Source organism: Mirounga angustirostris, unplaced genomic scaffold (genome assembly GCF_029215605.1).
Source record: "Mirounga angustirostris isolate CCGP_5_RB_7025 unplaced genomic scaffold, mMirAng1.0.hap1 SCAF_3, whole genome shotgun sequence".
In the NCBI taxonomy this organism is placed as follows: domain Eukaryota; kingdom Metazoa; phylum Chordata; class Mammalia; order Carnivora; family Phocidae; genus Mirounga; species Mirounga angustirostris.
The window spans coordinates 176,319,194-176,344,861 of NW_026991711.1; the positions used below are offsets into that span (position 1 = coordinate 176,319,194).

At 53.6% G+C, this 25,668-nt stretch overlaps 1 protein-coding gene across 1 annotated transcript; it reads left to right on the forward strand.

Annotated features, from left to right (window-relative positions):
• Positions 1 to 1,469: 1,469 nt before the first annotated feature.
• Positions 1,470 to 21,589, forward strand: RUFY4 (RUN and FYVE domain containing 4). Its single transcript, XM_064587036.1, has 14 exons — positions 1,470 to 2,179; positions 2,335 to 2,466; positions 3,562 to 3,718; positions 3,841 to 3,947; positions 5,331 to 5,456; positions 5,756 to 5,862; positions 6,204 to 6,347; positions 6,754 to 6,823; positions 7,289 to 7,426; positions 7,842 to 8,468; positions 9,296 to 9,402; positions 14,862 to 15,008; positions 20,121 to 20,231; positions 20,773 to 21,589. The coding sequence occupies exons 3-14, from the start codon at positions 3,679 to 3,681 to the stop codon at positions 20,873 to 20,875; spliced, it is 1,827 nt and encodes a 608-aa protein (XP_064443106.1). The 5' UTR covers positions 1,470 to 2,179; positions 2,335 to 2,466; positions 3,562 to 3,678; the 3' UTR covers positions 20,876 to 21,589.
• Positions 21,590 to 25,668: the final 4,079 nt, after the last annotated feature.

The window sequence follows — 25,668 nt, forward strand, 5'->3', positions numbered from 1 at the left end:
CTCTCATCCTGCTTGGAGGGGCATCTGGTCAAGTGAGGCACCAGCACACACATGCGCGCGCGCGCACACACACACACACACACACACACTCCTGGCTTCCCAGGCTGCCCCAGTGTGGGGAAGAAGGGCTGGGATACAGCCACATGGTACATTTTGAGTTGCCCAAACCCTATGTGCTCCAGGTGGAGGGATGTAAGACATCAGCATTTTCCAAACCCCGCACAGCAAACAAACCTGAGGAGGCTGGAAACTTCCCAGCCCCCAGACAGGGCGCAGGTTGGGATAAAGCAGGTAGCCTAGAGCAAGGTTATCTAGTCCTACCTAGTGACCCCAAATGTCTCCCTGTCCTCCACTTCCTCCTTGGAGAAATCTAGTGCCCACACCTAGTGGTGCCCCGACAGACGCCTCATGCTGAACAAACACCTGCCTCCCGGCACAGGCCTATCCCCAACCCTCTGGGTCAGCTGCGCACTTGCAAGGTGCCAAGACTTACTGGAAACGGAGAATGCAGGGGGGAGGGTCCAGCTGCCCAGATCATCTTCAGGTCAGCCCTTGCTCTGCTAGGGCCTTCCCGGTTCAGACGGCGCCCTCCCTCCTGCCTACAGAGGTGGGCGACCACCGCCACCGCTACCCTGGGACACACAGTCAACTCTGGACCAGCTCAGGGGATATAAATTCTTTCAGTGCCTTTCCCAGCGCTCCCAGCCCTGCCCAACTTGGGTGGCTCCTACACCTCACCTGAACCATTTGCCTTTTTAACCGTCAGGTCCTACATCCGCCTCCTCCCAAGGACACAAGAGACCCAGGAGAGACCTCGGCCCAGCTCGCGGCCCCTTCACCCGGGGCCGGCCCCACCCGCGCCCCCCGCCCCCAACCGGGGCCTCCGACCCCGACTACCGGCTGACAGGCACTGCCCCGGCCTGGCTCCCAGGTGAGCCGGGCTCGGCCCGCCACCGCCACCCGCTCCTCCCCCCCGCCCCCGGCCGCCCCGCGGCGCCCTACCTGAAGCCGCAGCCTCCCGCTCTCGGCGCGGGCGGAGGCCCCGGGCTCCCAGCGCTCGGCCCGCGCCGGGGCCGGGGGGCTCCCCGGGGGCTGGGGGCCGCAGGGGGGCCCGGGCTCCAGCGCCTCGCAGCACACCAGGCTCACGGTGCAGCCCATCCGGCCGGGCGCCCGGAGGGCCGGGGCCGGGGGCGGGGACGCGGGCGCGGGCGCGGGGCGGGTAGCGGGAGCGGGGGGGGAGTCGGCCCGCCCTGGCCAGCGCGCGGCCCGGGGGCGCCTTGCACGTCGGGGGGAGGGGGGGGTGACGCCCCCGGCACGCCCCCGCCCGGAGCGTCCTGGCCCCGCGCCGCCAGCCAGCCGGGGAGTGCGGGCCGGGCGAGGGGCGGCGACGCGGGCGCCCGAGCGCAGCCGGGGGCGGAGAGAGTCCGGGGGGCGCGGGGAGGGGCGGCGGCGGGGGTGTGGGGCCCGGGCGGCGACCGGCCGAGTCTGGGAGGGCGAGAAAAAGCCCGACGGCTGGGCAGATAGGAGAGAGAGAGCGAGGGAGAGACCGCGGACGCGAGAACGCGGGGACCCGGGGGACCGAGAGGGGGACGGAGCCTCTGCGCGGGGACACCAAGTCCCAGAGAGGGAGAGACGGGCAGGAAGTGGCGGCGGGAGGGCAGAGCAGGGCTCGGCCACCGCGTGTGCCACTGTTTACAGGCGGTTGCTGAGGTCTGGGGAACCGTCGTCTGCGCGGGTGCCTGCTCCTCTGTTCTCTGCCCCCAGTACCCGCCGTCGGGCACCCCAGCCTAGAAAAACGAGGACCGGGAGGTGGAAAGACCAGGCGGAGCACAGGCAGAGTGGGAGGGCCGCGGCCTCGCGGGGCCACCCAGCCGGCCCGGTCCTGGATCCAAGCGTTCACGGTGGTTTCACTTCCATTCTTTTAGCGGGGGGTGCCGGGTTGGGCAGGATGACAGTGGGGACCAGGAGGAGGAGGGAGATACAGGGGGAGGGGGGCTGTGCTCCCTCTCCCCACGTGCACCAGGCTTCCACCAAGAGACAGAAGCCAGGCAGTCTGGAGAAGCAGCAGTCACAGCCTCTCTGTGCCACCTGGTGGGGACGAGGGAGAAAGACAAGAGCTAGTGACCCCGCTGAGAAGGGGAAGGAAACTTGGAGAGGGGCAATTGCTGCCATCACTGGGGTGAGTTGGTGTTTGGCCAACAAGTGGCTCTACCCCCGGTTCTGCCCGAAGGGTACCATCCCCCAGCTCGCCCATTCTGCCCTGGCACCCTGGACCCTGCCTCTCCCACTTCTCCCCCCACCCACCCAGTTCTGTGCTCCTCCTGCTCTGAGCAGGGTTTCCCCCTCCAGGGTGCTGGGCTGGGCCTGAGTCACTTCCCAGGCAGCACCCTTGGGAAGGCTGCGCAGGACCCACAGTGACAAGTGACAGGCTCAGGCTGCAGTGCCCGGCTCTCCAGGCCTTCCCAGGTGAGTAGCAGGGAGGGGGTCTGGGGGAGGCTGGAGAAAGGGGGCAATGCCAGGAGCGGGGGGCAGAGGCTCCTGGACAGAAAAGAGGGAGCTCGGGAGGTACATCTAGGTATTCATGGATTTTATAGAGCATCTGGACCGGAAGGGGATACAGAGACCTTCAGTCCGCCCCTTGGTCTACAGATGGGGAAACTGAGGCCCAGAAAAAGCAAAAGGTCACACAATGAGTTAGTAGCAGGGCCAGGATGGAGACCCAGGTCTCTTAAGTCCCAGCTCAGTGTCTCCTGAACACCATCCCCACACACCCTCCCTCATTTACCTTCTTTTCTCTCTCCCTCCCCCTCCACGGTGTCCCCTGCTTCTTCACTCCCACCCACCCCAGAAATTCCAGCAACTCCACCCTGGGAGGCAGGGCATGTGGGTTTCCCATGCCTGGTCTTTACTCCAGGTTACATCAGGATAAGCCACCGGCCCCCAGCAGACACAGTATTCCTCTCTGCAGGCTGCAGTTCCCCGAGAGAGAACCACAGGATTAAAACCAGGTGCCCTGCTCCCCATACACACCCAGCATTCTGGCCCGGTCCCAACTCTAGGGCCTCATTTTACTTCTGCCTCCCTTTCCTCAAAGAACACACATTTTCCACTCAGCTGGGGGCCAGGAAAGGATGAATGTGCGCCTCAAGGATGATGACTGCTCTGGCAAGGCTCCCTGTGGGGGAGAGGGGTGACTTTCCCTCAGCCCAGCGTTCTAATGGCGGGAGCATTAACATGGCGGCTCATGTCAGGTTGCCCTGTGTGAGGGCACACTGACCTGAGTTCGAACTCTAGCTTCTCCACTTAGAGCTTTGTGGCATTAGATAAAAGACTTATCTGTCTGTCTGAGCCCCCCTTTCGCCTTGTATCAAATGGAGTTAATGACCTCCTAGATTATTATGGGGACTGAATAAGACAAGGATGTCAGGCGCGGAGCATAGCGCCTAGCACCAAGGAACCACTCTGTTAGTGGGGGCCACACTCTCACCTTCCCACGCTGGCCTACGAGGAAGAGCTAGGGTGTTTATCCTACCTGTGAACTCACTGTGTGACTCCAAATAGATCACATTCCTGCCCTGGGCTCTGATTCTTCCTTCGGATAAGGAGCCATCCAGGAAGGGGCTCCTTCCTGGGTTGACCTTCCAGAGCCACGAGGAATCACATCATTTTGAAATACTCATGGCAGAGGAGGGGGTCATCCTCACCAGGAACTTGAAAGGTGAGTGAGTCCCAAGGGGTTTTCTGGGATCGAGTTGGGGGAGAAGTGAGAGGCCTTGGGACCCCCTGTGTCAGAGCCCTCACGACCTGATGCCTGATGTCCACCATCCTCCCCCCACCCAGCTGCTGTCTCGGCCATCCTCCACGGCTATGGGGGCCGGCAGCAGCCGGTGACAGATGCCAGTGCTGAGCTACACAGACTCTGTGGCTGCCTGGAGCTGCTCCTGCAGGTGACCCCCTCCCTGCCCTCCTCCCACCCACCCCACACCCCACACCCAGAGCGCCAGAAGGGTTTTCCCAGATACTGAGGAAGAGCGACCGCCTCAGCCCCCTCAGGGTCAGCAAGCCCTTCCTGACATCCGACCTCACTCTAGGGGATTGACACCACAGCCTAGGAAGTGAGGTGGGGCCTGGTGGGGAGGGGTGGGGCGGGGGCGCCACCCTGCTCTGAGGACTGAAGTTTCAGAGGCAAGATGTCCCAGGGCTGAGCCTTCCTGCTGCTGGCCCTTTTGTTGAGCACTTACCATGGGCCAGGCTAAGCCCTTCTTATGCCCCACCTCATTAAATTCTCATTCTAACCCCCCTGAGGTGCTCGATGACCCTACCACCCCCACATACACACACAGAGCCTTCCCAGGTCTCTGTGTGTGATGCACATGTGTGGTGGGAGTGTACGTGTGTGCATGTGTGAGGTTTGTTGGGTGCACATGTGAATCTCCTGCCAGTCTAGCCTTCATCTGCTGCACTCCAGTCACACTGGCCTCCTTGAGCTTCCTAAAGCACACCAGGAATGCACCTACCTCAGGGCCTTTGCACTTGCTATTCCCTCTGCTTGGACTGCTCTTCCCTCAGAAATTTGGAGGGCACAATTTCTCATTTCCTTCAGATCTGGACTTGAGTAGTGAGGCTCTCTCTAGCCACTCTAATCCAAATATTTTGAAGATTACTTATTTATTTATTTGAGAGAGAAGAGCACAAGCGGGGGAGCACAAGCAGGGGAGTAGTGGCAGAGGGAGAGGGGACAGCTGAGCAGGGAGCCCAACTTGGGGCTCGATCCCCAGACCCCGGGATCATGACCTGAGTGGAAGACAGATGCTTAACTGACTGAGCCACCCAGGCGCCCCTCAAGTCCAAATTTTTAACACACACCCACACACCCTAAATCACACACACGCAGGCATACACACCACACACTGACACACATCACATACATACGTGTGTGCACACACCACGTACTTTCTGTTCTCTTTCCCTGCTTTATTTTTCTCCTTAGCAGTCAGCACTAACATACTATATGTTTTACTTACTCAGTTTGTTCATTGTCTGTCTCCACTACCAAGTGTAAGCCCATGCGGTCAGTTTGTTCATTGCTGAACTCCCAGGGCGCAGAACAAAGCCTGGAGGAAGTAAGTGTTCAACAGGTGTTAGTGGAATGCATGAATAGAATACCAAAGGCTCAGAGAGGTCCAGCACCTTGCTCATGGTCACACAGCCAGTAAGGGCGGAGCCAGGTCTGTCTACAGTAGCTCTTTCCTCTCTCAGCGTGCTGGAATGCAAGGTGGCTGCTGGGGGAAAACATTTCTATGCTTTCCTGTCCCTCATCCCGCTCCCAGTTTGACCAGAAAGAGCAGAAGAGCTTCCTGAGGCCTCGGAAGGATTACTGGGACTTCCTTGGCGCCACCCTGTGGCGGCAGCGGGCTAGCACGGAGCTGGCACGCTTCGTCCACGCACAGGACAAGGTATCCAGGGCCAGGGGGCAGGGTGGCTGGTCTCAGCACGAGGGGGCCCTGCCACCAGGCCCTTGACGGCAGAGGTCTCCAGGGGCCCCTTTCCCACCCATCCTGCTCCGCTGACCACAGACTGCCCTGGTCCTCCTGTCTCGTTAGCCCTGCCCTCAGCATCCCTCCGGCCACCCCTTTGCTCCCATGACAATACAAGTTCCCATCTTGTCTCCCTGTGCTGGCTGAGTTCCCTCCGATAGCACCCGGCCGCCCCCGGCCGCCCCCCCACCACCGTTCTCCCACTGTGCCCTCTGCAGTTGAGGACTCCTCTGGCAAAAGGCCGCGCCTTCATCCGCTTCTGCCTAGCCCACGGACAGCTGGCCGAGTCCCTGCAGCTCTGCCTCCTGAACCCAGAGCTCACCAGGTGGGGCTGTCGGCACATGCTCCTTCTGACTCCGCCTGAGCCCACTGTCCCTCCCTTGTGAAACATGCCTCTTCCCCCCACCCCAGGGATGGGTTAACATCAAGAACAACTAAAATGACAGCCATGAAAGAAAAGTCAAGGGAGAAAGGGCAAAGGGGGGTGGTCAGAACACAGGAGTCCCAGCAGCACCACGATGCTTAAGCCTCCTGCCCCCCAGGGGCCACAACCCTGCCGTGGGAACCATGCCATGTGGTGTACAGCAGAGGCAGATTCTCGGGGTGGGGGCGGCCAGCAATAACACCAAGGTCAGAGGCCAAGGCTGCTGATCACCGTTACCACAGGAAATGGTATGGCCCCCGGAGCCCTCTGGTGTGCCCCGAACTCCAGGAAGACCTCCTGGACTCTCTCTACACTCTCAATGGGGTGGCCTTCAACCTGGACCTGCAGTGGCCAAACCTAGATGAAGCCTGGCCCATGTTCTCAGAGTGAGTGGGTCCCACATGGAGGGAAGCCCTCTTTCCAGTGCCTTAACTCCACCACCCCCTGCAAGCTCCAAACTCAGCCTGCGCCCCATCGATTCACCTCCCCTTCTTGCTGTCTGAGCCCCTGATCCTCCACCCCCCTCAGCCTTCTGTTTTCCCGGTGTAATCCCATCATGTTGCATGAGGCTGCATACAGTACTCACTCATAAGGAGTTGCTGGATGCTTGGGCTGGACGGTCAGAAGGACGAACCCCATGGTGGATGTCGGGATGAGTGGTGGGCGGGGTGTGTGCATGGATGGGGGAGGCGCATCTGTGAGGATGGGAAGGTGGGAGGGATAGTGCGGTCAATGGGTGGTTGGACCCCTGCCAGAGAGAGGCCCCCGGCCCCCCTTGCCCTTTCACTGCAGGTCCCATTACTCCAGTGCCAGTCGGACCCAGGGAAGAAGACCCAGAAAGCCCAAAGATTCCCCAAAGCAGGTGCCGTTGCCCAACTTCACTCCAAGTTGCCTCCTCTCCATCTCTCTTGGGCCCCCCAGGATGAGCAGTAACCAAGCAGACAGACAGACAGCTATCGATAGGGAGAGAAGGGGACCGTTGGCACCATCCACGGGAGCCAGGGGCCCAGGGGGTCAGGGAGGTGGTGGGGTGGGTACCCAGAAGCACGTAGGATGCACACCAGGGAAACAGCCTCCGTTGGACAATGTGCAAATGTCTCAGTGCAGTTCAGGGAGCAACTGAAGAGCCAGGTTTCTGGGTTCAAATCCCAGCTCTGCCCCTAATCACCAAGGTCCTTGGCAAGGTACTTGTCTTGCCTCGAAGGAGATTGTGAAGATGCGTTGAGACAGACCGCGTGTAGAACAGAGCAAGGCCCCCAGCCACATGCTCAGGAAGGGGCAGCTTGTGACTATTGCTGTTCCCCAGTCTTGCTTTGCACCCCCTCAGCTTCCGGGCACCAGGTCCAGATACCATGAGGATTCAGCCTCTGACCAGAAGGGGGAACCCATCACAATACAACCTGTTAAGTGCAGTGATGCAGACATGCACAGAACTTGGGACCACAGAGAAGGCTGCTTGAGAGAGGTGACTCTTCACTGCTGGGGGTCTGTTTAAGCTTTCACCACAACCCTACGAGGCAGGCGTTATTATTCCCAATTCACAGACCAGAAAACTGAAACACAGAGAAGTTCGGGGGCAAGATGGAGGAGAGGAGAGAGTGGGAAGAACTTAGCGGAAGCCAGATGGAAGGTGCAGCTGAAGGAGGGAGGGAGGAGAGGAAAGAACACTGAGAGGCACCTCAGCTCCCTGACCAGACCGAAGCTTGGGCCCCGGATCCACCTAGGGTGATGGCAGGATTCCGGTTCCTGGGTCCTGTCCCGGATCTCCTGAATCAACATGCTCTTAGAGTTAGCCAGTTCCTTGGTTTAGGTCTGCGGCCTCTCCTACACACCCGGTCGGCGAATTGGTGCTGAGAGTGGCTTCGGGGGCTTCTCTGCAGATCTCAGCCCCACATGGAGACCCCTCAGAATTCCAGCCAGAGGAACCGCACACTAGCCAAGCCGGCTATCTGCAAGATGCGCCCAGGGAAGACGGGTTAGCTGGACTCCCCAGGTCCCAGCAACACAGGCATCCTCGTCCCTTTGTGGAAAAGAAGAGAGATCCCAGGAGGCTCAGGCCCCCCCAGAGCATGTGGGAACCAGAGGGGGAAGAGGTTCAGCAAGCCCAGGAGAAGGGAGCCCCAAAAACTGGGATCTGCCTGGAGAACTCAACACCCAGCATCCGGAGACAGGGGGAGTGGGCCGCCGGAGCTCCGAAGGAGGTGATAGGGACAGAGGCTGAGGGCAGAGGGGTTGTGCCGGGTGCAGAGGAGACTCACAAAGGGGGAGCAGAGTGGGGTCATGTCCACAGGCTGCCGGCCTCCAGCCTCACAGGGACAATAGAGGACACGATGTCAGGAAGCCCGCAGGAATGGGAGGTGCCTAGCATTCGGGGAGAGCCCCGCGTCCTACGGGACCTAGGAACAAAGGAAGACTCCACCTCAGAGAGACCACAAGAGGAAAGAGGAGTGACCAGGGTGACCAGGAGGAAGGAGCCGGCAGAGGTGGCCTTGCAGGATGTGGTCAAGGTGAGAGCAGCTGAGCACTGTACCTGCCTCTTCTCCCCTCTCTAACCTGGCCCACAGGTGAGAGTCTTCAGTGGTGATGTGGCGGAGGGACATTGCAGCCCACAGATCAATTCTTTTTTTTTTTAATTTTCTTTTTAGATTTTATTTATTTATTTCAGAGAGAGAGACAGAGATAGTGAGAGAGAGCACAAGTGGGGAGGAGAGGGAGAAGCAGGCTCCCCGCAGAGCAAAGAACCCAATGCAGGACTCGATCGCAGGACTCTGGGCTCATGACCTGAGCTGAAGGCAGACGCTTAACCGACTGAGCCACCCAGGTGCCCCCCAGGCGCCCCCCACAGATCAATTCTGATTGGTCTGCAAAGGATGATTATTCTTAGAGGGGGTCTTCTTACCGTAGCCTCACGCCAGGCCCACTTCATTCATCAGTCCTACCTGCCTGGCCCCTGAGGGCACTTGAGTCTGAGACCCCTCCCCAACAGCTCTTCGGGGCAGCCACGTAGCTGCCCTTGTTGTAGATGCTTCTCCTGGAGATCACAAGATTGATTTCAAGCTTTCCTTCAGCCTCCTCTCTAGCCGCAGTCTTCATGCCCCTTGAGCTCTGTAACTTTCATCCTTCAGCAAAGGAAGAAATGGTGGCCCCAGGCTCACCCAGGGGCAGAGCCTGGCCTCTCAGCTCCCAGTGCTGTCCCCAGTCCTGCCCTCCACCCAAGGGCTGTCTCACCTGGCCTGGGGTCTCACGGGGATGTTTGTCAGGTCAGACCTGGAGCTGGGATCTCTGCCCTCCTCCCTCAGCTTCCCTTTCCCTTCCTTTACCTCCCACCCCCAAGAGCCTGAGACACGAGCTCCAGAAGACCAAGGAGCAGGCCCAGTACCAGGAGCAGCTGCTGAAGGAGCAGGAAGGGGAGCTGAAGACACTGCAGGAGCAGCTCAGCAGGTAACCTTGGCAACCCCCCCGGCACAAACAGGCCTGGCAGGGAGGCCCGCAGGACCGGAGGCTCCTGGCTCGCCCCTTGGTGGTCACGCCAGTAAGCGTCTTCTGAGTGCCTCCCATGCTGGACACAACTTGGGGATGCTGCGGCATGCAGGGCATTACTCCTGGGGCTCCTCAAGCAGCTCCCACTGATCCCCACCCCTGCCAGCCCCCCCGCAGGCCTCCCTGAGAGCCTCCAGGAGAGGTGGATGCCTCCTGACCCTCCCTCCCCTCCCACACTCACCTCTGCCCCTCTGCAGCTGCTCCCCTCTCTTTTCAAGCCAGTCTCCCTCCCTGCCCCTCCACACTCCTGCCCTTCGCTCTCCATCTTTCCCCCGTTCATTTGTCTCTCATTTTCCTGCTCCCTGTTACAGCCGCTCGTTCACCCTCTCAAATCACAATCGTCATCATAACTATCACTTACGGAGCATTTACTGTTCTAGGCGTTTCCTCCTAACCAGACTATGAGGTAGGTTCTCTAAGAATGCCCATTTTATAGATAGTGAAACTGAGTCTCCAAGGTGCCACACAATTCACCCAGTGTCACTAGTTAGCAGAGAGCTGAGGTCTGCACCACAGCGGCTGACTCCAGAACCGGTGGGCTTCCACAAGGGCCCCCAGGCAAGATTTTGAGTGCCTGTATTATTTCAGTCCCCCCGTTTCTCCCGCTCAGCCCCCCTCACCACCCAGCTTCTTCGACTTCCCGGCATCACACTAACCTCAAGAGCCTGGAGCACGCTCTCTCAGGGTCTGAGTTTCTCTTTCAGAATTTTTAAAATATCTCTGCCACGCAAAGGTCTTGCTTTGTCTGACTCGGTCCCTCCGGGTCTGTCTCCCGGCTCTGTCCCTCGCACGTGGCTGACGCCCGCCCCGGGACACCCCCCCCCCGACCGCATCGGAGCCGGTGGAGCTGTGCTTCAGACTGAATCACTGGGCAGTTGACAGACTCTCTGCTTAAAAGGCTGAGAGAGGCTGTGGGCCCAGAAACCAACCCAAAAAGATCCCCCCGGGCTCCTCCCACCGGACACTCAGGAAAAATCCCCAGGCAGTTTGGTCAGGAAAGATTCCCGTGATCCTGGCCCTAGGTGAACGCAGGGGCCCTGCCCACCCAGGGGCCTTCTCTGGGAATCAAGATGGCCTGTAGGGAGCAGCTGGGAGGCTTCAACGAGACCACCAGGTCTGGGGGAGCTCCCTCGGCTGGGGGAGCCCCTGAGTCACAGACCACCACCCTGCGGCCTGTCATCCCATCCAGCATCCCACAGACTCTCAGCTCACCTTCTCTGTGCCGGCCCTGTGGTGCGTGCCACAAATCCTCTTGACAACACAGACCAAACCCCTGTCCCTGTGGAGCTTCCCTTCTAGTGGGGGAGGCAATCGGTAAACACGACAAGCAAGTTAATTGCATAGTGTCAGATGTGACAAGTCCTAAGAAGAAAAAAGTCGAGCAGGGAAAGGGGATGGGGGTGTCGAGGGCTGAAGTTAAATATGGCGGCACGGCCAGGGAGGGCCTCCTTGAAAAAGTGACGCTTGAGTGAAGACCTGAAGGAAGTGAGGAGTAAGCCATTTGGGTATGTGGTCGAAGAATGATCCAGGCAGAGGAACAGCAAGGGCCAGGGCCCGGAGGTGGGAATGGGCGTGGCAGGTCCCAGGAACATTCCTGAGGCCCAGTGGAGTGAGGAGGGAGAGGAGGTAGGGGCAGGTCAGTCGGGTAGCAGGAGACCCTTGCAGGTCATCAAAAGGACCTTGGCTTTGACTCAGAGTGAGATAGGAACCACTGACAGTCCTGAGCAGAGGAGGGACAAGATGCAACTGTTTGCTTTAATGTTAATATGTTCGCTTTTTTTTTTTTTTAACAATACAGTGGGGTTTTGTGTATTCATAAAATTGTGCCTCGATCAGACATTTTCATCACCCCAAAGAGGAGACCCTGTACCATTAGCAGTCACTGCCCATTTTCTCCCAACCTCCCAGCCCTAGGCAAGCGCTCATCTGTCCCCGTAGACGTGCCTATTCCAGACTGATCTGTGCTTTCGAGGGCTCGAGGCCGCTGCTCTCTGGAGCTAGTCTGTAAGGAAGCGGGGATGCTGACGAGGAAGGGGAGCGCGGGGGGAGCCCCCAAATGCTCTCTGGCAATGGAGGTGCAAAGAAGCTGCAGGATTCTGGGTCCACTGTGAGGCCGGGCTTCCTGGTGCGAGAGAGAAACAGATGTCAAGAATGACTCGTTTTTCCGCCTGACCCGCTGGAAGGCTGGAGTCCCAGCTGACAGTCTGCCGTGGCAGGGCAGGCTTGTGGGGAAATTTCAGGAGTTGGGGTGAGAGCATGTTAAGTTTCAGACACCCATTGGACAGGCAAGTGGAGCCGCTGGGCAGAGGAGGGTGTGGAGCTCAGAGGAGAGGCACAGGCTGATCTGCCGGAGAGCCGTCAGAACGCGGGTAGTGGGAACAGAAGCTTCTGCGGCTGGGAGGACGATGCGCTCCCCTGCCTCCTGGGATCCAGGGAATTCAGGAGGAACATCTCACTCCAGGGGCCAATCCCATCAAGCTGGGATTGGCTGTCTCACCACCGCCAGAGAGAAGTGCCATGGGGCCCACTGAGTCAGCCAACAATAGTATGGTGCCTCTACTGTGGCCGTGAATGGGGTGACAGCCATGAACAGAACAGGCAGTGTCTGCTCTCCGGGACCTGCGGAGACAGACGACAGATCAACAAATAGAAATGGAACATCAGCTAGTCATGGGTGCTGTGGGAAAACATCAGTCCAGGAAAGGGGATAGAGACAAGAGAGTCACCTAGACTTAGAGTCACAGGCTTCCTCGCTGAGGAGGTGACAGTTGAGCAGAAGCCCCGATCACTGGAACAACTGGACCATGCAGATATGGTGGGAGGAGTGCTCCAGGCAGGGGGACCTGCAAATGCAAAATCCCTGTGGGGCTGGAGCAGAGTCTTGAGCAGGAAGTGGGGGGTCCCAAGGGCTTCAGGATTGCTCTGTCTGTGGTGTGGAGAATAGAGTGAAGATGGACAGGGGTGCAGCCCTTGGGTGCAGAGCCCCAGACTGGACACACAGGGGAGACACCAGACCAGCCAAGCATCAGACCCCAGCAGACCAACCAGGGGCTAAGAAAATACACTTGGAACTGAGCTGTGGGGCATCCGACACCCACTTCCCAGCTCTCTGGCCATGGCACCTTGAGAAACTGACCTTCCCTCTCTGGCCTCTGGTGTCTGATTTGCAAAAGGAGATGGTTGGATCTCTAAAGTTCCTCCTTCCAGCTCCAATGCTCTGTGAGACCATCCTTCCAAGCAGGTGGGTTTCCTCTGCCCTGGGTAAGACCTCAAAGCAAAGGTGATTAGGTCAGGTATGAGTGGAAGAGGTCCTCAGATGGGGAATTAGGCAAACAACACACACACACCCCCAGCTCCCCCCTGAGTTCCTTTGAGGCACATCAGGGGCTCATAAGGATCTATCCCTTTCTCCCACCGGTTGCCCACTCAGCACCGGTGCCATAAACCACCGAAGTGTGGGGAGACAGCAAGAGTTGATGGCCTGAGAGGCCTGCATCCTGATTTCTGCTCCCTTCACTTATCAAGCTGTGTGACCCTCGGCAAGTGTGATTTCCTCTCTGAAGCTCTAGTTTCTTTCCTGTAAAATGACGATCATATTATCTATCCATATATTTCTGAAAATTAAAACGGAGCCAGGCTATAAAGCCCTGAGCTCAGGGTCTGGCATGTAGTAGGTGTTCAATAGACTTGAATTCCTTCCAGGTCCCCTCCTGCACCAGAGGTGTCTGTCAGCCCCTGCTTGAAATACTTAGGTGTCTTTCCATTGCACTGAGATTAAAGTCCACCCTTCCCGGGGCCCGCGAGGCCGAGATCAGGCCCTGCTCCTTCCCACCTCCTCTCTTGCCCACCCCCACCTCCTGTCCTTCGTGATATTCCAGCTTGCCTTGCCTTCTTTCAGTTCCTCAAACAAACCAAGTTCTTGCCAACTTGCAGACCTTCGCATGTGCCTTTCCGTGGCTCTCCATGGCCAACTTCTCATCTCTTGGATCTGCCTAAAGGTCACCTCATCTCAGGAGCACCCTCTCGAGTCCGTCCCCGCCTCTTCTTCATCCTGGTCATATACTTGGCTTCACGGTGTTATTGGCCCATCACTTGTTTTGAACACGGCCCCAGACACATTCTAAGCTCCACCAGGAGGCATAGGCACTGCTGTATTCCTGCCCCCTCCAACAGCCCCTGGCACATAGTAGGTGCTTAAGAAATGTTCCCTCCCCACCTCAAAGACACACTGTAACCATGGTGCTCACATCCGGACGAGCACCAGCCGCACCAAAGGCCCTGGGATCAGTGCGCAAGTAAACTAACTCAGGAAAATGAAACAGCAATACTAAGAAGGAAGGATACTGGAGACCGGAATGTTCATTAAAAGTCAGAACATGGCCCTGAGCACAAGAACACCCTTCCTTAGGGTTGCAGGGACTGACTGGTCTTTCGGAATTTCCATGGGTATCTGTTGTCGGTTTGATTTTACAGCCCACCCAGCTTTCTTCTCGGAGGCCTGCTACGCAGCGGCGTTGTAAAAATTCACAATTCAGTTCCAAGTGAAGCCTCTTGCAAGCCTCAAACACACTGAAGCCTAGGGGTGTGGCCACACACACACACACACACACATCTGAGGTCACAGGATATGCACCCGCCTTTGCAACACCCTCCCATCTGAGTGATGGAGGGAGGGGCTGGGACCCTCTTATTTCCAGTCCAGCAGATTTCTTGGAACCTGCTGGGACGCCACCAAAGACAAAAAGAAGAGGCCAGAACAGAGCTGAGGCAATGCCAAGCCCAAACTGAAAGAAAAATTTAAGAAAGCCGTATGTTTAATATTGCTTTTTTAACTGAGAAGACAATGTGCTGTAATTTTTCAAAAGATTTTAAAACCTAAAAATCACCCCAAACCCCACCCCACCTACCCCCCCTCCCAAACCAGTAATTGTTCTCAGCTGGGCACAGCCCATCCAGCCTGGTCCCCAGAAGAGCCCCCCTTCCCTCCAGACAACTGCCATGATTGTGAGTATGCCTTTCAAGAAAATCACATTTTAAAATGGAAATGTTAAAAAAAGAAAAGAAAAGAAATGCAAATGGCAACGTTGGCTACACCCTGTGTTCATCCCTCTGAACGGCTGGTAAGGAGTCAGCCTCCAGATGTCACGCCGTACACGGTGCTCCGCTCGGTGTGTGTGTGAGCATGTGTGGCATGGGAGGGAGTCGGGGTGTGGAGAATGTGTGAAGAACGTGCAGATATTTGAGTGTGTGTGTGTGTGTGGTGTGTGTGCGCACATCAGCTGTAGGAGGCACGGCCAGCTTCCCCCAGGAGCCCCGTGGCGGGCACGAATGCCAGCACTGAGTCCTCCTTCTGTGCCCAGGTGTCAGGAGGAGAGGGCCCGGCTGCAGACGGAGCTGGAGCAGAAGCTGCAGGAGGCTGAGAGGAGGGACACCATGTATGAGGAGGAGCTTGGAGGGCAGCGGGACCTGGTCCGGGCCATGAAGATGAGGGTGCTGGAGCTGATTCAGTAAGGGCGGACGCGGTGGGGCAGGAGTGCGGAAGGGGGGATGGCTTGGGATGTAGAGACTGGGGAATGAAAACTCTACTCCACTAAAGACTATCAAGCAGGGTTCTGAACCTTTTATGTATGCTAACTCATCTCCTTCTTGTGGCCACCCCCGCTGTTCTCCTCATCTTATAGATGGGTCAGAGAGGCTGACTTGGCCACCAAGGACACACAGCATATAAATTGCAGGGAGTCTTCTGGCTCCAAGGCACGCCACCACTCCAATGCAACCCCACACACATACACACCTACTTAAGGTTAGGGGAAAGGAAAGGAACCCATGGATGGAGAAGGAATTGAGAGAAGGGGGAGGTTAACCAAGAGTTAATCGTATGTCCTGTACCTGACTACCTGCTAGACTTCCACAGACCACTGGGCCTATGGGCCACCCTGGGGCAGCTGTCCTAGGTTCCAGAGGCTAAGCTCACCAGGATCGATTCCAAACCACTAAGCCACTGAGGGATGGAGGAGCTGTGTAAAGCCTGGTTTCTGCCCTAGTGGGGAGCTAATGTTATACTTTGACCCAGTTCAGGAAGCAGGACACCACTGGACTCAGGTTCCATTAGAATTAGAAGGTCGCTGAGGGATCATCTAGGACTAAATCCTCTGGCACAAAATCCAAGTGATACTAAAGAGGAGAGAAGGCAGAAGTCAACCTGGAAAGAACAAACCAGCAATTTAAGGAATGATCTCCTCCAAGGAGCTGTCAGCTGGGAGAAAAGAGGATATAAAATATTAGCTGTATATCTCACAAAAGAATTTGAGGTAGCCAACAATGAAAGACATATATACACATATATATGACTGTTATATATGATATATATATATGATTGTTAAATAAAAACAGGCAAAATGGAAGAGGAAAAATATATACTCCCAAGGTATTAGGATTAGGGTTAGGGTCGAAATTTAACTCTGAGCATCTTGGCAGCAGAATCAAAAATGGAAACACAGAAAGTTGCCTAAATGTCACTAGGCATTCCAAGGAAATACACCAGTGCATCAGGAGGGAAAAATGCTTTTCCTCATGTTAAAGAAACTCATCACAAGATCCCAAACTACATAATATAATGTTCTTTGCAGAAGCATCATGGAAAATCTGGCCCTAAGCAAAAAGGGGGGTGGGGAGCCATAGAGGCTGACTTCTGCATCAAGATGGTAGACTGACACATCACCTCTTTTCCACCCTGAGATCTCACTAGAATGATCATAAAGAAAGAAAGAAAGAAAACTTATAATAGAGAGAAAGATGGAGGAGCCAACCACAGAGAAGAGATTTCAGCTACTTTCCAGAAACTGGAAAATGGATGAAAAGGTAGATACTGGATTTAGCCCAGGTTAGAACTTCAGGGCCCAGAGACACCAGGAACTCAGATGGCAGGAATGAGATGAGGGACAGATATCAGGAAAATTAACGGATAAAGTCATCAGAAAGAGCAGTGTATACCCCCTGCTTTCTGCCTGCCTCCCCGACTGCAGAATATCAATCCCAGAGATCGATCTCCCAGGCAAAGAATTAAAATGTCCTTCTCTAAAAAAAAAGTTAGATGCCCCCAAATAAAAGAGCAGTGTGTTCTGACATTTGACAGTCCATGGGGCAGGTAGCTCCCTGTCCAGTCCATCCTAAAGGGAAGCCACAAGCCAACCAACCGTCCCTGTCAAGTACTTGAAACTCCAGCAGCTTAAACATGAAATAGTAACCAGAGATCTCCAGATGTTTGAGAAGAATCTAGAACATAAAAGGGAGAGACAAAGATAAGCAAACAAACAAAAAGATCCGTCTCCCATGAAACAAGATTCTGTGGTAAGGGACCATCAAAAGATGAGAAATGTTCTTGGAAATTAAAAATATCTCTCAAATTTTTTTTAAATTCATAAAGATTGGAAAAGGAAGAGGAGGCAGTCTCTCAGAACGTAGAGTAAAATGCATAAAGAGATGGAATGCATGAGAGAAACAATTGCAAACATAAAGAATCAATCCAGGAGTTTCACTATCTTCTCCAACTGACAAGAATTCCCAAGAAGGAGAGAATAAAATCAAGGAGATTATCAGATAAAAAGATGAGAGACTTTCCCAGCTCTGAGGGTCACAGGTCTTCAGATGTAAAGATGTCACAGAGTAACCAGCACAACAAGCAAAAGGAAGGGAAATGCACATCGAGATACACCGTTGTGAAATCTCGGTAAAATAAAGATGAGAACAATATACTCAAGACACGTCACTTATAAAAGAAGTAGGACACAGGGGCGCCTGGGTGGCTCAGTCGTTAAGCGTCTGCCTTCGGCTCAGGTCATGATCTCAGGGTCCTGGGATCGAGCCCCGCATCGGGCTCCCTGCTCTGCGGGAAGCCTGCTTCTCCCTCTCCCCCTCCCCCTGCTTGTGTTCCCTCTCTCGCTGTGTCTCTCTCTGTCAAATAAATAAATAAAATCTTTAGGAAAAAAAAAAAAGAAGTAGGACACAGAAAAACATGTTAAGGATCAATGGCGCCTGGGTGGCTCAGTCAATTAAGCATCCAGCTCTTCATCTTGGCTCAGGTCTTAATCTCAGGGTCGTGAGTTCAAGCCCTGCATTAGGCTCCAGGCTGGGTTGTGACGTCTACTTAAAAAAAAAAAAATGCAGCCATACTTTCAAGTTCTGAGGAAAGAGCTTTTGCCCTAGAATTCTAGGTCCAGCCAAACTATGAAGCAAGTAGGGAAGGTGACGCAGGAAAGACGTTTTTCAGGAAGACGGGTAATATAAAATGCACCTCCCACAAAGCCTTTCTTGGGAAGTTAATTAAGGATGTACTTCAGAAAGGGGCGCCTGGGTGGCTCAGTTGGTTAAGCAACTGCCTTCGGCTCAGGTCATGATCCTGGAGTCCTGGGATCGAGTCCCGCATCGGGCTCCCTGCTCGGCAGGGAGTCTGCTTCTCCCTCTGACCCTCCCCCCTCTCATGTGCTTTCTCTCTCTCATTCAATAAATAAATAAAATCTTTAAAAAAAAAAAAAAAAGGATGTACTTCAGAAAAACAAGGAAGTAAGCCAAGAAAGGAGAAGATGTAGAATTCAGGAAACAGTCACAGTAGTCCAGGAGAGAAGAAAAGGGAATTCCCAAGATGACAAGAGGACAGACAGCAAGCCCAGGGAGCAGTAAGTCCAGGCTGTAGCAGAAATATAGAGGACCCAGGAGGAAAGTCTCTGGGGAGGAAGAGAATCAATAAAATACCTATATGATGAAGGATTTGTTGGGGAGAGAGAATACTTAGGCTATGTTAAAGGCAAGTCATGCACGGAGCAAAAAAAGACAATTGGAAAGTCCTGGAAAAACAGAAAATTTCCAAGAAAGGAAATATGTAGAACACATCTTAGCTCTCCTTGAAGAAATATGTTTATATATCGTCTAATAATATAAATACTATTTATTGATTTTTTTAATGTTGGAATCAACCTAAAGACCAAGCACAGAAAACAACTGCAATGATAGAACTGTCAATATTATCACCTAAACAATATTAAGTATAGAATAGAATCCAATAGAACTTTCTATGAGGAAGAAAATGTCCTCTATTTGCCCTGTCCAGTATGGTAGCTACCGGTCACATGTAGCGACTGAGTATTTCAAATGTGTCTGTGACTGAAGAACTGAAGTTCTAATTTTAGTTCATTTTAGTCAAATTAAATATAAATTAAAGTAGCCACATGGGACTAGTGGCCACCATATTGGATGTTACAGGAAAAGGAGGTGAGCAAAGGAGGCTCTCTGAAGAGGAAGGGATGCTGCCGTCATCATATGACAGAATGGCAGTCGGGATGCTATCTGTGCTTCATAGGATGAGTGAGAAATAAATGTGTGAGTATATTCTGTAAAACTGTAATAGAGGAACCAAAAATAGGGATATTCTGGGGAGGAAGGAGGTAGAGTTAGTGAGGATGGTACTAAATAAGCTAACTCCCCTGACATCAAAGTAAAGAGCTCTGTAGAAGATGTTCCCTCTTGATGTATCAAGAAGAGAGGATATGAGCATATTACTTAAGGGTGGAAGTAATATCAAGGAGAAAAAGCTCAAAGTGTAAGAAGTGGTTTGCCACTGAAATTGGAAGGAGTGGGGAGGGTGTCTATTTCCTTTTGCTATAAGTACTTCTATACTGTTGGATTTTTAAGTCGTGTGTATGTATCATTTTGATTATAAAAAAGTTTTTTTAAAGTGGGAGACAGAGGGGGAGGGGCAGAGGGAAAGAGAGAGAATCTTAAGCAGGCTCCATACCCGGCTCAGAGATCCATGCAGGGCTCAATCTCACAAACCCTGAGATCATGACCTGAGCCGAAATCAAGAGTCAGAGCTTAACCAACTGATCCACTCAGGTGCTCCCTAAACATCCTTTAAAAAAAAAAAAAAAAAAAAACCAGTGAGGATAGTTTTGCAGGAGTGTAGCCTGCTTAACTAGAAGGGGATTTCCATCAAGTGCCAAATAAAAGCTAAGGGCATTATAAGAAACTGCTGGGGACGTCTACAATCAGGGAGCACTCCTTAGAGGAGGTGGGATATGAAGGTTATATTGGGCGAGGGGAACCCGGATGTTGCCATCCATCTTCCCAAAGACTACAGACTCCCTTACCTCTTATGTGGGGGGGGGGGGGTCTCCTTCATGGTCTCTTCATTTCTGTCTTTCTCTATCACTGTGTCTCTTTCTGTCTCTCCATCTTTCTCTGTATTTTTCTCTCCCTCTCTCTGTGTCCCTTACTGTCTCTGCATCTTGTTCTCTTGGTCTCTCTCTCTCTACATTTATCTCCCCATCTACCTCTCTGTGTGTCTCTCTTTGTCTCCCTCTCCAACTCCCTGACTTCCTTTCTCTCTGACCGTCTCTCTCTGTCCTTCTCTGTCTCCCTCTTGTTTTCTATGTCTCGGTCTTTCTGCCTTGCTGTCTCTCTCTCTCTCTCTTTTTGTTTTGTTTTGTTTCTTTGTGTGTGTCTCTGGGTGACCCACACCCTCTCTCTCTCTCTCTTCTTGGTCTCCGTGTTTCTCTTTCTCCCCGTCTTGGTCTCTCCATCTTCCCGTCTCTGTGTGTGTCTCCGCACCCCCGGCCGCCCATCAGAGAGAAGGACGACCTGTGGCAGAAAGCCCAGCATCTGTCTTCCACGGCCCCCGGATGCTGTGTGGACTGCAGCAAGATCTTTGGCCGGCTGTCTCGGCGGTACCCATGCAGGTAATGGGGAGGGCACAGAAGTCTTGGTCTGGGACAAGCACTGTTTCCACCAGCCCACCGCGCTCTGCCCCCGCTGGGACAGGAGGGACACAGCAACCGGGGGTTTATGAAAGCCACTTAAAGCCGGCCACTCACTTTACACAACACTTAGCATAGACATGAACCAGAACAGTGGAAAGGGGTCAGACAAGCAACAGTGTCTGGAAGACGGGACTGTGCAATCCTTCTGAGAAGAGTCTGATGAACAGGCTTCTGGTCTGGGAAGAGCTGCTCCCCTCACCTTTCTCAGGGAACGGGGTGGCAGGACAAGCGTGGGGGAGAGTGAAGGGGGCCAGCAGGAGAACCTGTCATTTGGACTTAAAGGACTCTGGAGGGGGTGGGGCACTGAGACACCCTTTAGGAAAGGGGAGGCCTCCTTGGACAGGCCTAGGGCCTCTCTGCTGGGAGATCAGGAACAGAAGGGACAGCACATGCTCAAGCCCCGTGTTCCCCTCCCCCATACACACCCATGAGCCCCCACTCTTCCCACCTCTGCTCCCAGGCTCTGCGGAGGCCAGGTTTGCCATGCCTGCTCTGTGGATTACAAGAAGAGAGAGGGCCACTGCCAACCCTGCTCCCAGAAGGGCGAAGCTCAATTCGACTGACAGGATCACCCGGACGGGGCCACCCACCCTCCTCCCTCAATCAGCTCCCTCCCCTCGCCCTTCCCACCTCTCTGGTCTGACCAGTCCTGCCTTCTAGAAGTTGACGATCTAAGGCAGACAGCACTTGTGTGCACATCCTGCAGCGTGGAGAGCGGGAGGAGCCGGCTGGAGCCCTACAGCCCTCACCCATGAGCGGGGCGGCTTGAGAAAGCTCACAGCTGTCCGTCTGGGCTTCTTCTGTCTGTGAGGGTGCCAGGCACCATCCTCCCTAAAGGCCCTCCACGCTCAGCACATCCTGGACCGAGAAGAAGACGCAGGGGCCCTGACATTTCTCCGCACCCCCACCTCACCCAGCCCACCCTTCACCACACTCAGGGAGCATCCTATCTGGAGTCGGCTGTGAAGGTCTGCTTTTGCTGTGTTTCATTTTTAACAGCTTTCTTGAGGTCTTGACATTTAACACACTTCACATAAATTGTACAACTGGATGAGTTTTGACTTTAATATACACCCATGAAACCATCACCATGTTCACAATAATGAACACATCCATCATCCCCAGAGTTTTTCTTCATGCCCTTTGTAATCTCTCCCTCGCCCTCCCCCTCCCAAGGCAACCACTTATCTGCTCTCTACCACTAGACCCGAGCTTTCCAGAATTTTATATAAACGGAATCATCTGGTATGCACTCTGTATTGTCTGCCTTCTTTCACTCAGCATACTTATTTTGGGATTCATCCATGTTGGTGCACATATCAATAGTCCCTGTTTACTGCTAAGTGGAAGAACTCTACTGCATGGAGAGACCACAATTTTGTTTACACATTCAGCTGTTGCCAGACATTTGGATTGTTTCCAATTTGAGGCTGTTACACATACGTTTCCTAAATCAGCTGCGTACAAATCTTTGTACAGACATTTGCTCTTATTTCACTTGGGGAAATACCTAGGAACGAAATGGCCAGGTCCTAGGATAGGTATATGTTTAACTTTTAAGAAACTGCTGAGTTGTTTCCCAAAGAAGTCGTGCATTGTTCCCTCCCACCAGCAGTGTATGGGAGTCCCAGATGCTCCCCAGAGCACAGACATGGGGCTTGGGCCTCTCTCTCTCCTTTCCTTCCAACTGCTATGGTGACTTGGTGGTCCCACGTTGTGAGTGCCTGGAGGGAGGGGCTGAAACCAGGTGACTCTCCATGCAGTGCTCACTCAGCTACATTTTAATAAAGAGGGTTGATGAGGACTTGTGTAGCTCCATGGTACAAGATCATATCCCCTGACTGCATGAGAAGTCTTTTTTTTTTAAAGATTTTATTTATTTGACAGAGAGAGACACAGCGAGAGAGGGAACACAAGCAGGGGGAGTGGGAGAGGGAGAAGCAGGCTTCCCGCGGAGCAGGGAGCCCGATGCGGGGCTCGATCCCAGGACCCTGTGATCATGACCTGAGCTGAAGGCAGACGCTTAAGGACTGAGCCACCCAGGCGCCCCCTGCCTGAGAAGTCTTACGTAAATTCTGTGTCATTCACTGGGCACCCAATTGTGGTGCTTCTGGGAATACCATTTCAGAAGAAGCGTGGGCCCCACTTGGTATCAAGGGGATTAGTTGCCGTATCTGAGCTCCAGGGCAGACTTTGTGGCCCCAAACAGGCATGGTGATTTTATCCCCATCCCCTCTGCCTCGCATGGGCTGCCGGGTCCTCTGCGGTGGTTGGGCAACCCTGTGGCTCAGGCCAGCGCCTATGCACCGCCTCTTGGGGTCAAGGCCACCCAGAGTTGCATCCCATTACCATGGCATGGAGCAAGAGTTTTGCAATAGCAGTTCCTGCCCTGGAGAGCTGGTGAGAACTTCTCCTTAGCAAAGGCTGCAACAAGGTGAGGGGCAGGGAATGGAGGGAGCGGAGGGGGGCAGGGCTGGGGCTCTGGAGCAATCAGGACAATAGAATCACCCCTACCCTAAGGGGCAGCAATCCCTTCTCGAGGGTCCAGTTTGCTCAGAAACTTTTATTAGGGCAAGGTTCTTATTCTAGTGGAAGACATCACGTTCTAGTGGAACTCCAGGGTCAAGTTCACACCTGCCTGAAAACTGAGGGAGCGAAGAGACCTAGCAGAAGCCTATGTTCAAAGAGGAGGCAGAGTTCTGCTCCTGGATCAGAGCTCATCCAAAGGAAATCAGGGGCTGGGAATGGGGGAACTTGACCTTCTCCCTGTCTGGGAGGGATGGAAGGACAATGCTGACCACCAGCCTCTAGCTCAACACTGCCCCCCAGAGAGTCCCCACCAAGTCCAATGAAGAGCGCTAAACCTCCACAAAGACATTAGAAGACTGGCGATCCTCTGGCAGAAGGTTCCATGGTCACCATAGGCTGCAAGGGCGTCGGTCCTTCAGCAGTGACTCAGAGGCGAGTCTAGCACAGCAACACCCAGAAGAGCCCCCGGGGGACACTCCCAACAGACTCCCTCAAATTTCTGGGGGAACCTTGTGGGGGGATGAAGCCCTGCATGAGCACAGAGAGTCTAAGCTAGTACAATTTTGGTCACTGCCATTGACGTGACCTCACTTGTGCTCACAGGCTGGGGATGCCCTGAGAAATTTGGGCGACGTAATTATTTCTTTAAATAAGATGTCACTTGGATCCTCCCATGTATAGCAGTTCCCCCACTTTGTCAACTCATTCGGTGCTCAACAAAATGATATGAAGCACTCAGAATATGCCCAAAACACTGTGATTGGTTTGGGGATACAGAGATTTTTATCATAGATTTATCATATTTATGCATATTATTTATATATTTTTCTACATTATATATCATATTTATATACTGTTTTTATATATTATATATATAAGATATAAAATCCCTATTTTTAAGAACCTCACAGTGGGGAGGAGGGAGTGACATGATGATTACAAATCCCATAACTGAAGCCGTGATAGAGATAAGCCCTGGGGGCGGTGTGGACAGCCCAGAGAGGGCTGCGTCCATGGAGGTCATGACCAGCCTGAACCTTAAAGGAGAAAGGAAAGGTGGCCAGACCAAGAGTGTAGGGAAGAGCCTTCCAAGGGGAAGGGAAGTGCATGCCGGGGCCGGGGGGGGGGGGGGGGGGGGGGGGCGGGTACCAAACGTCTCTTCGGGAGCTACGCAGAGTTCCCTGTGGTTGTAGTTGAGGGGTCCCGGGGGTGTGGCCTGGAACGAGTCTGGGTAGGTACACAAGGGGATGCAGAGGCACCAGGTGCCAAGGTCAGGCGATTGACCTACCTGAGGACAATGCGGGTCCTCAGAGGGTTTTAAAAGGAAAAGAGCACGATCAAATTCACACTTTGGGAAGATTGTTCTGGGAGCAGAGTGGAGGATGGTTTGAGGGGGGAAAGACTTGAGGCAGAGATGATTTAGACTCTCCCTCTGCCCCTCCCCCACCGCTCGTGCACACGCGCTCTCTTTCTCTCAAATAAAAAAATCTTTATAGACACATTTAATCTGCATGACAACACTATGCAGCAGGTGCTTCATTAGCCCCGTTTTACAGATGATGAAACTGAGGCCCCGTGAGACTGAATAACTTGCCCAAGGTCTGCAGTCCAGCTCCAGAATCCACAGCTCTTGCGTGCATATTGCAGTAGTTTAGGTGAGAGAGAATAAAGTGTTGCCTAACGCTGTCAGTGAAGATGGTGAAGAGGAGATAATCAAGAGAGATGCTAAAGACATAGCCTCGTTTGAGGGGCGTGTAAGGGGCGTGCAAGGGGCGGGCCGTTTCCGGTTGGCCAGATGCCCGGCTAGGAGGGTGGGGCAGGAAATCCAAGAGACAGGTTTTCTACCTGCTGAGCTTGCAGCACCTGTGGGACTTCAGGGGAAACGTCAAGAGATGGCTGCATGAGGAGTCTGAGCTGCAAAGAGAAGTTTAGGAGGGAGGTCAGGCGCTGAAGGTGTGGGAGACCCCGGCACTTACTGGGTGGTGGCTGAAGCCAAGGGAGCAGGTGGGCTGGCCTGGGGAGGGCAGGGAGAGAAGAGGACCAATGCAGAGCCCCAAGGAACATCCAGATTTGAGGAATGAATGGAGTACTAAAGCCACAAAATGAGACTAAGTTTCAGGAGAAATAAGAAGAGAATGAAGTCAGTGGGATTAAATGCTGCAGAGGTCAAATGAGACTTGAATAATAACCATTTCACCATAAATACAGTTACAAGGCATACAGCAGACCGGAAAAAAATATTTTAACATAATTGACAACTGTGAGATAGTATGAGTAGATAGGGTAACAGGCCCTTTTATAAAGCACCAATGGGAGAATAAATTGATACAGTCTTTTACTGAAGCATAGTTGATACACAATGTTATATTAATTTCAGGTATACAACACAGTGACTGGACAATTCTGTACATTATGCCATGCTCACCGCAATAAGTGCAGTCACCATAAACTGGTACAGCCTTATTAAAATTTAAATGTGCACAGATATGACCCAGCAAAATTACACTTAAGCTACACAATCAAACAAGTTCCCAAAGACCTGCATCCAAAGATGCTCGTAGCAAGACTTAAATATTCATCCATAAGGTAATTATTGGATCAATCATGATACATCCGCACCATGGACTAGTATGTTGTCACCGTAAAGAGTAAGGTGCATCTACATGCATGCCCATGACAGCGTGTTAAGGTGCAGAATGACATAACCAGTTCAATATCATTTGTTTTAGGGGGAAAAGGAAGGAAAACATGTCCGTATATGCGTGGGGGGGGGGAAGTCTGGAAAGATGGACACAAGATATGTGAGAATCTAAGGATGGAAAGGAGT

Excerpts from the sequence above, each read along its gene's own strand:
- RUFY4 (XM_064587036.1), top strand. The coding sequence starts at position 3,679 with ATGGCAGAGGAGGGGGTCATCCTCACCAGGAACTTGAAAG. Across the intron at positions 6,824-7,288 it reads CCAAAGATTCCCCAAAGCAG|CTTCCGGGCACCAGGTCCAG; the intron begins GTGCCGTTGCCC and ends GCACCCCCTCAG. Across the intron at positions 20,232-20,772 it reads TCTCGGCGGTACCCATGCAG|GCTCTGCGGAGGCCAGGTTT; the intron begins GTAATGGGGAGG and ends CTCTGCTCCCAG.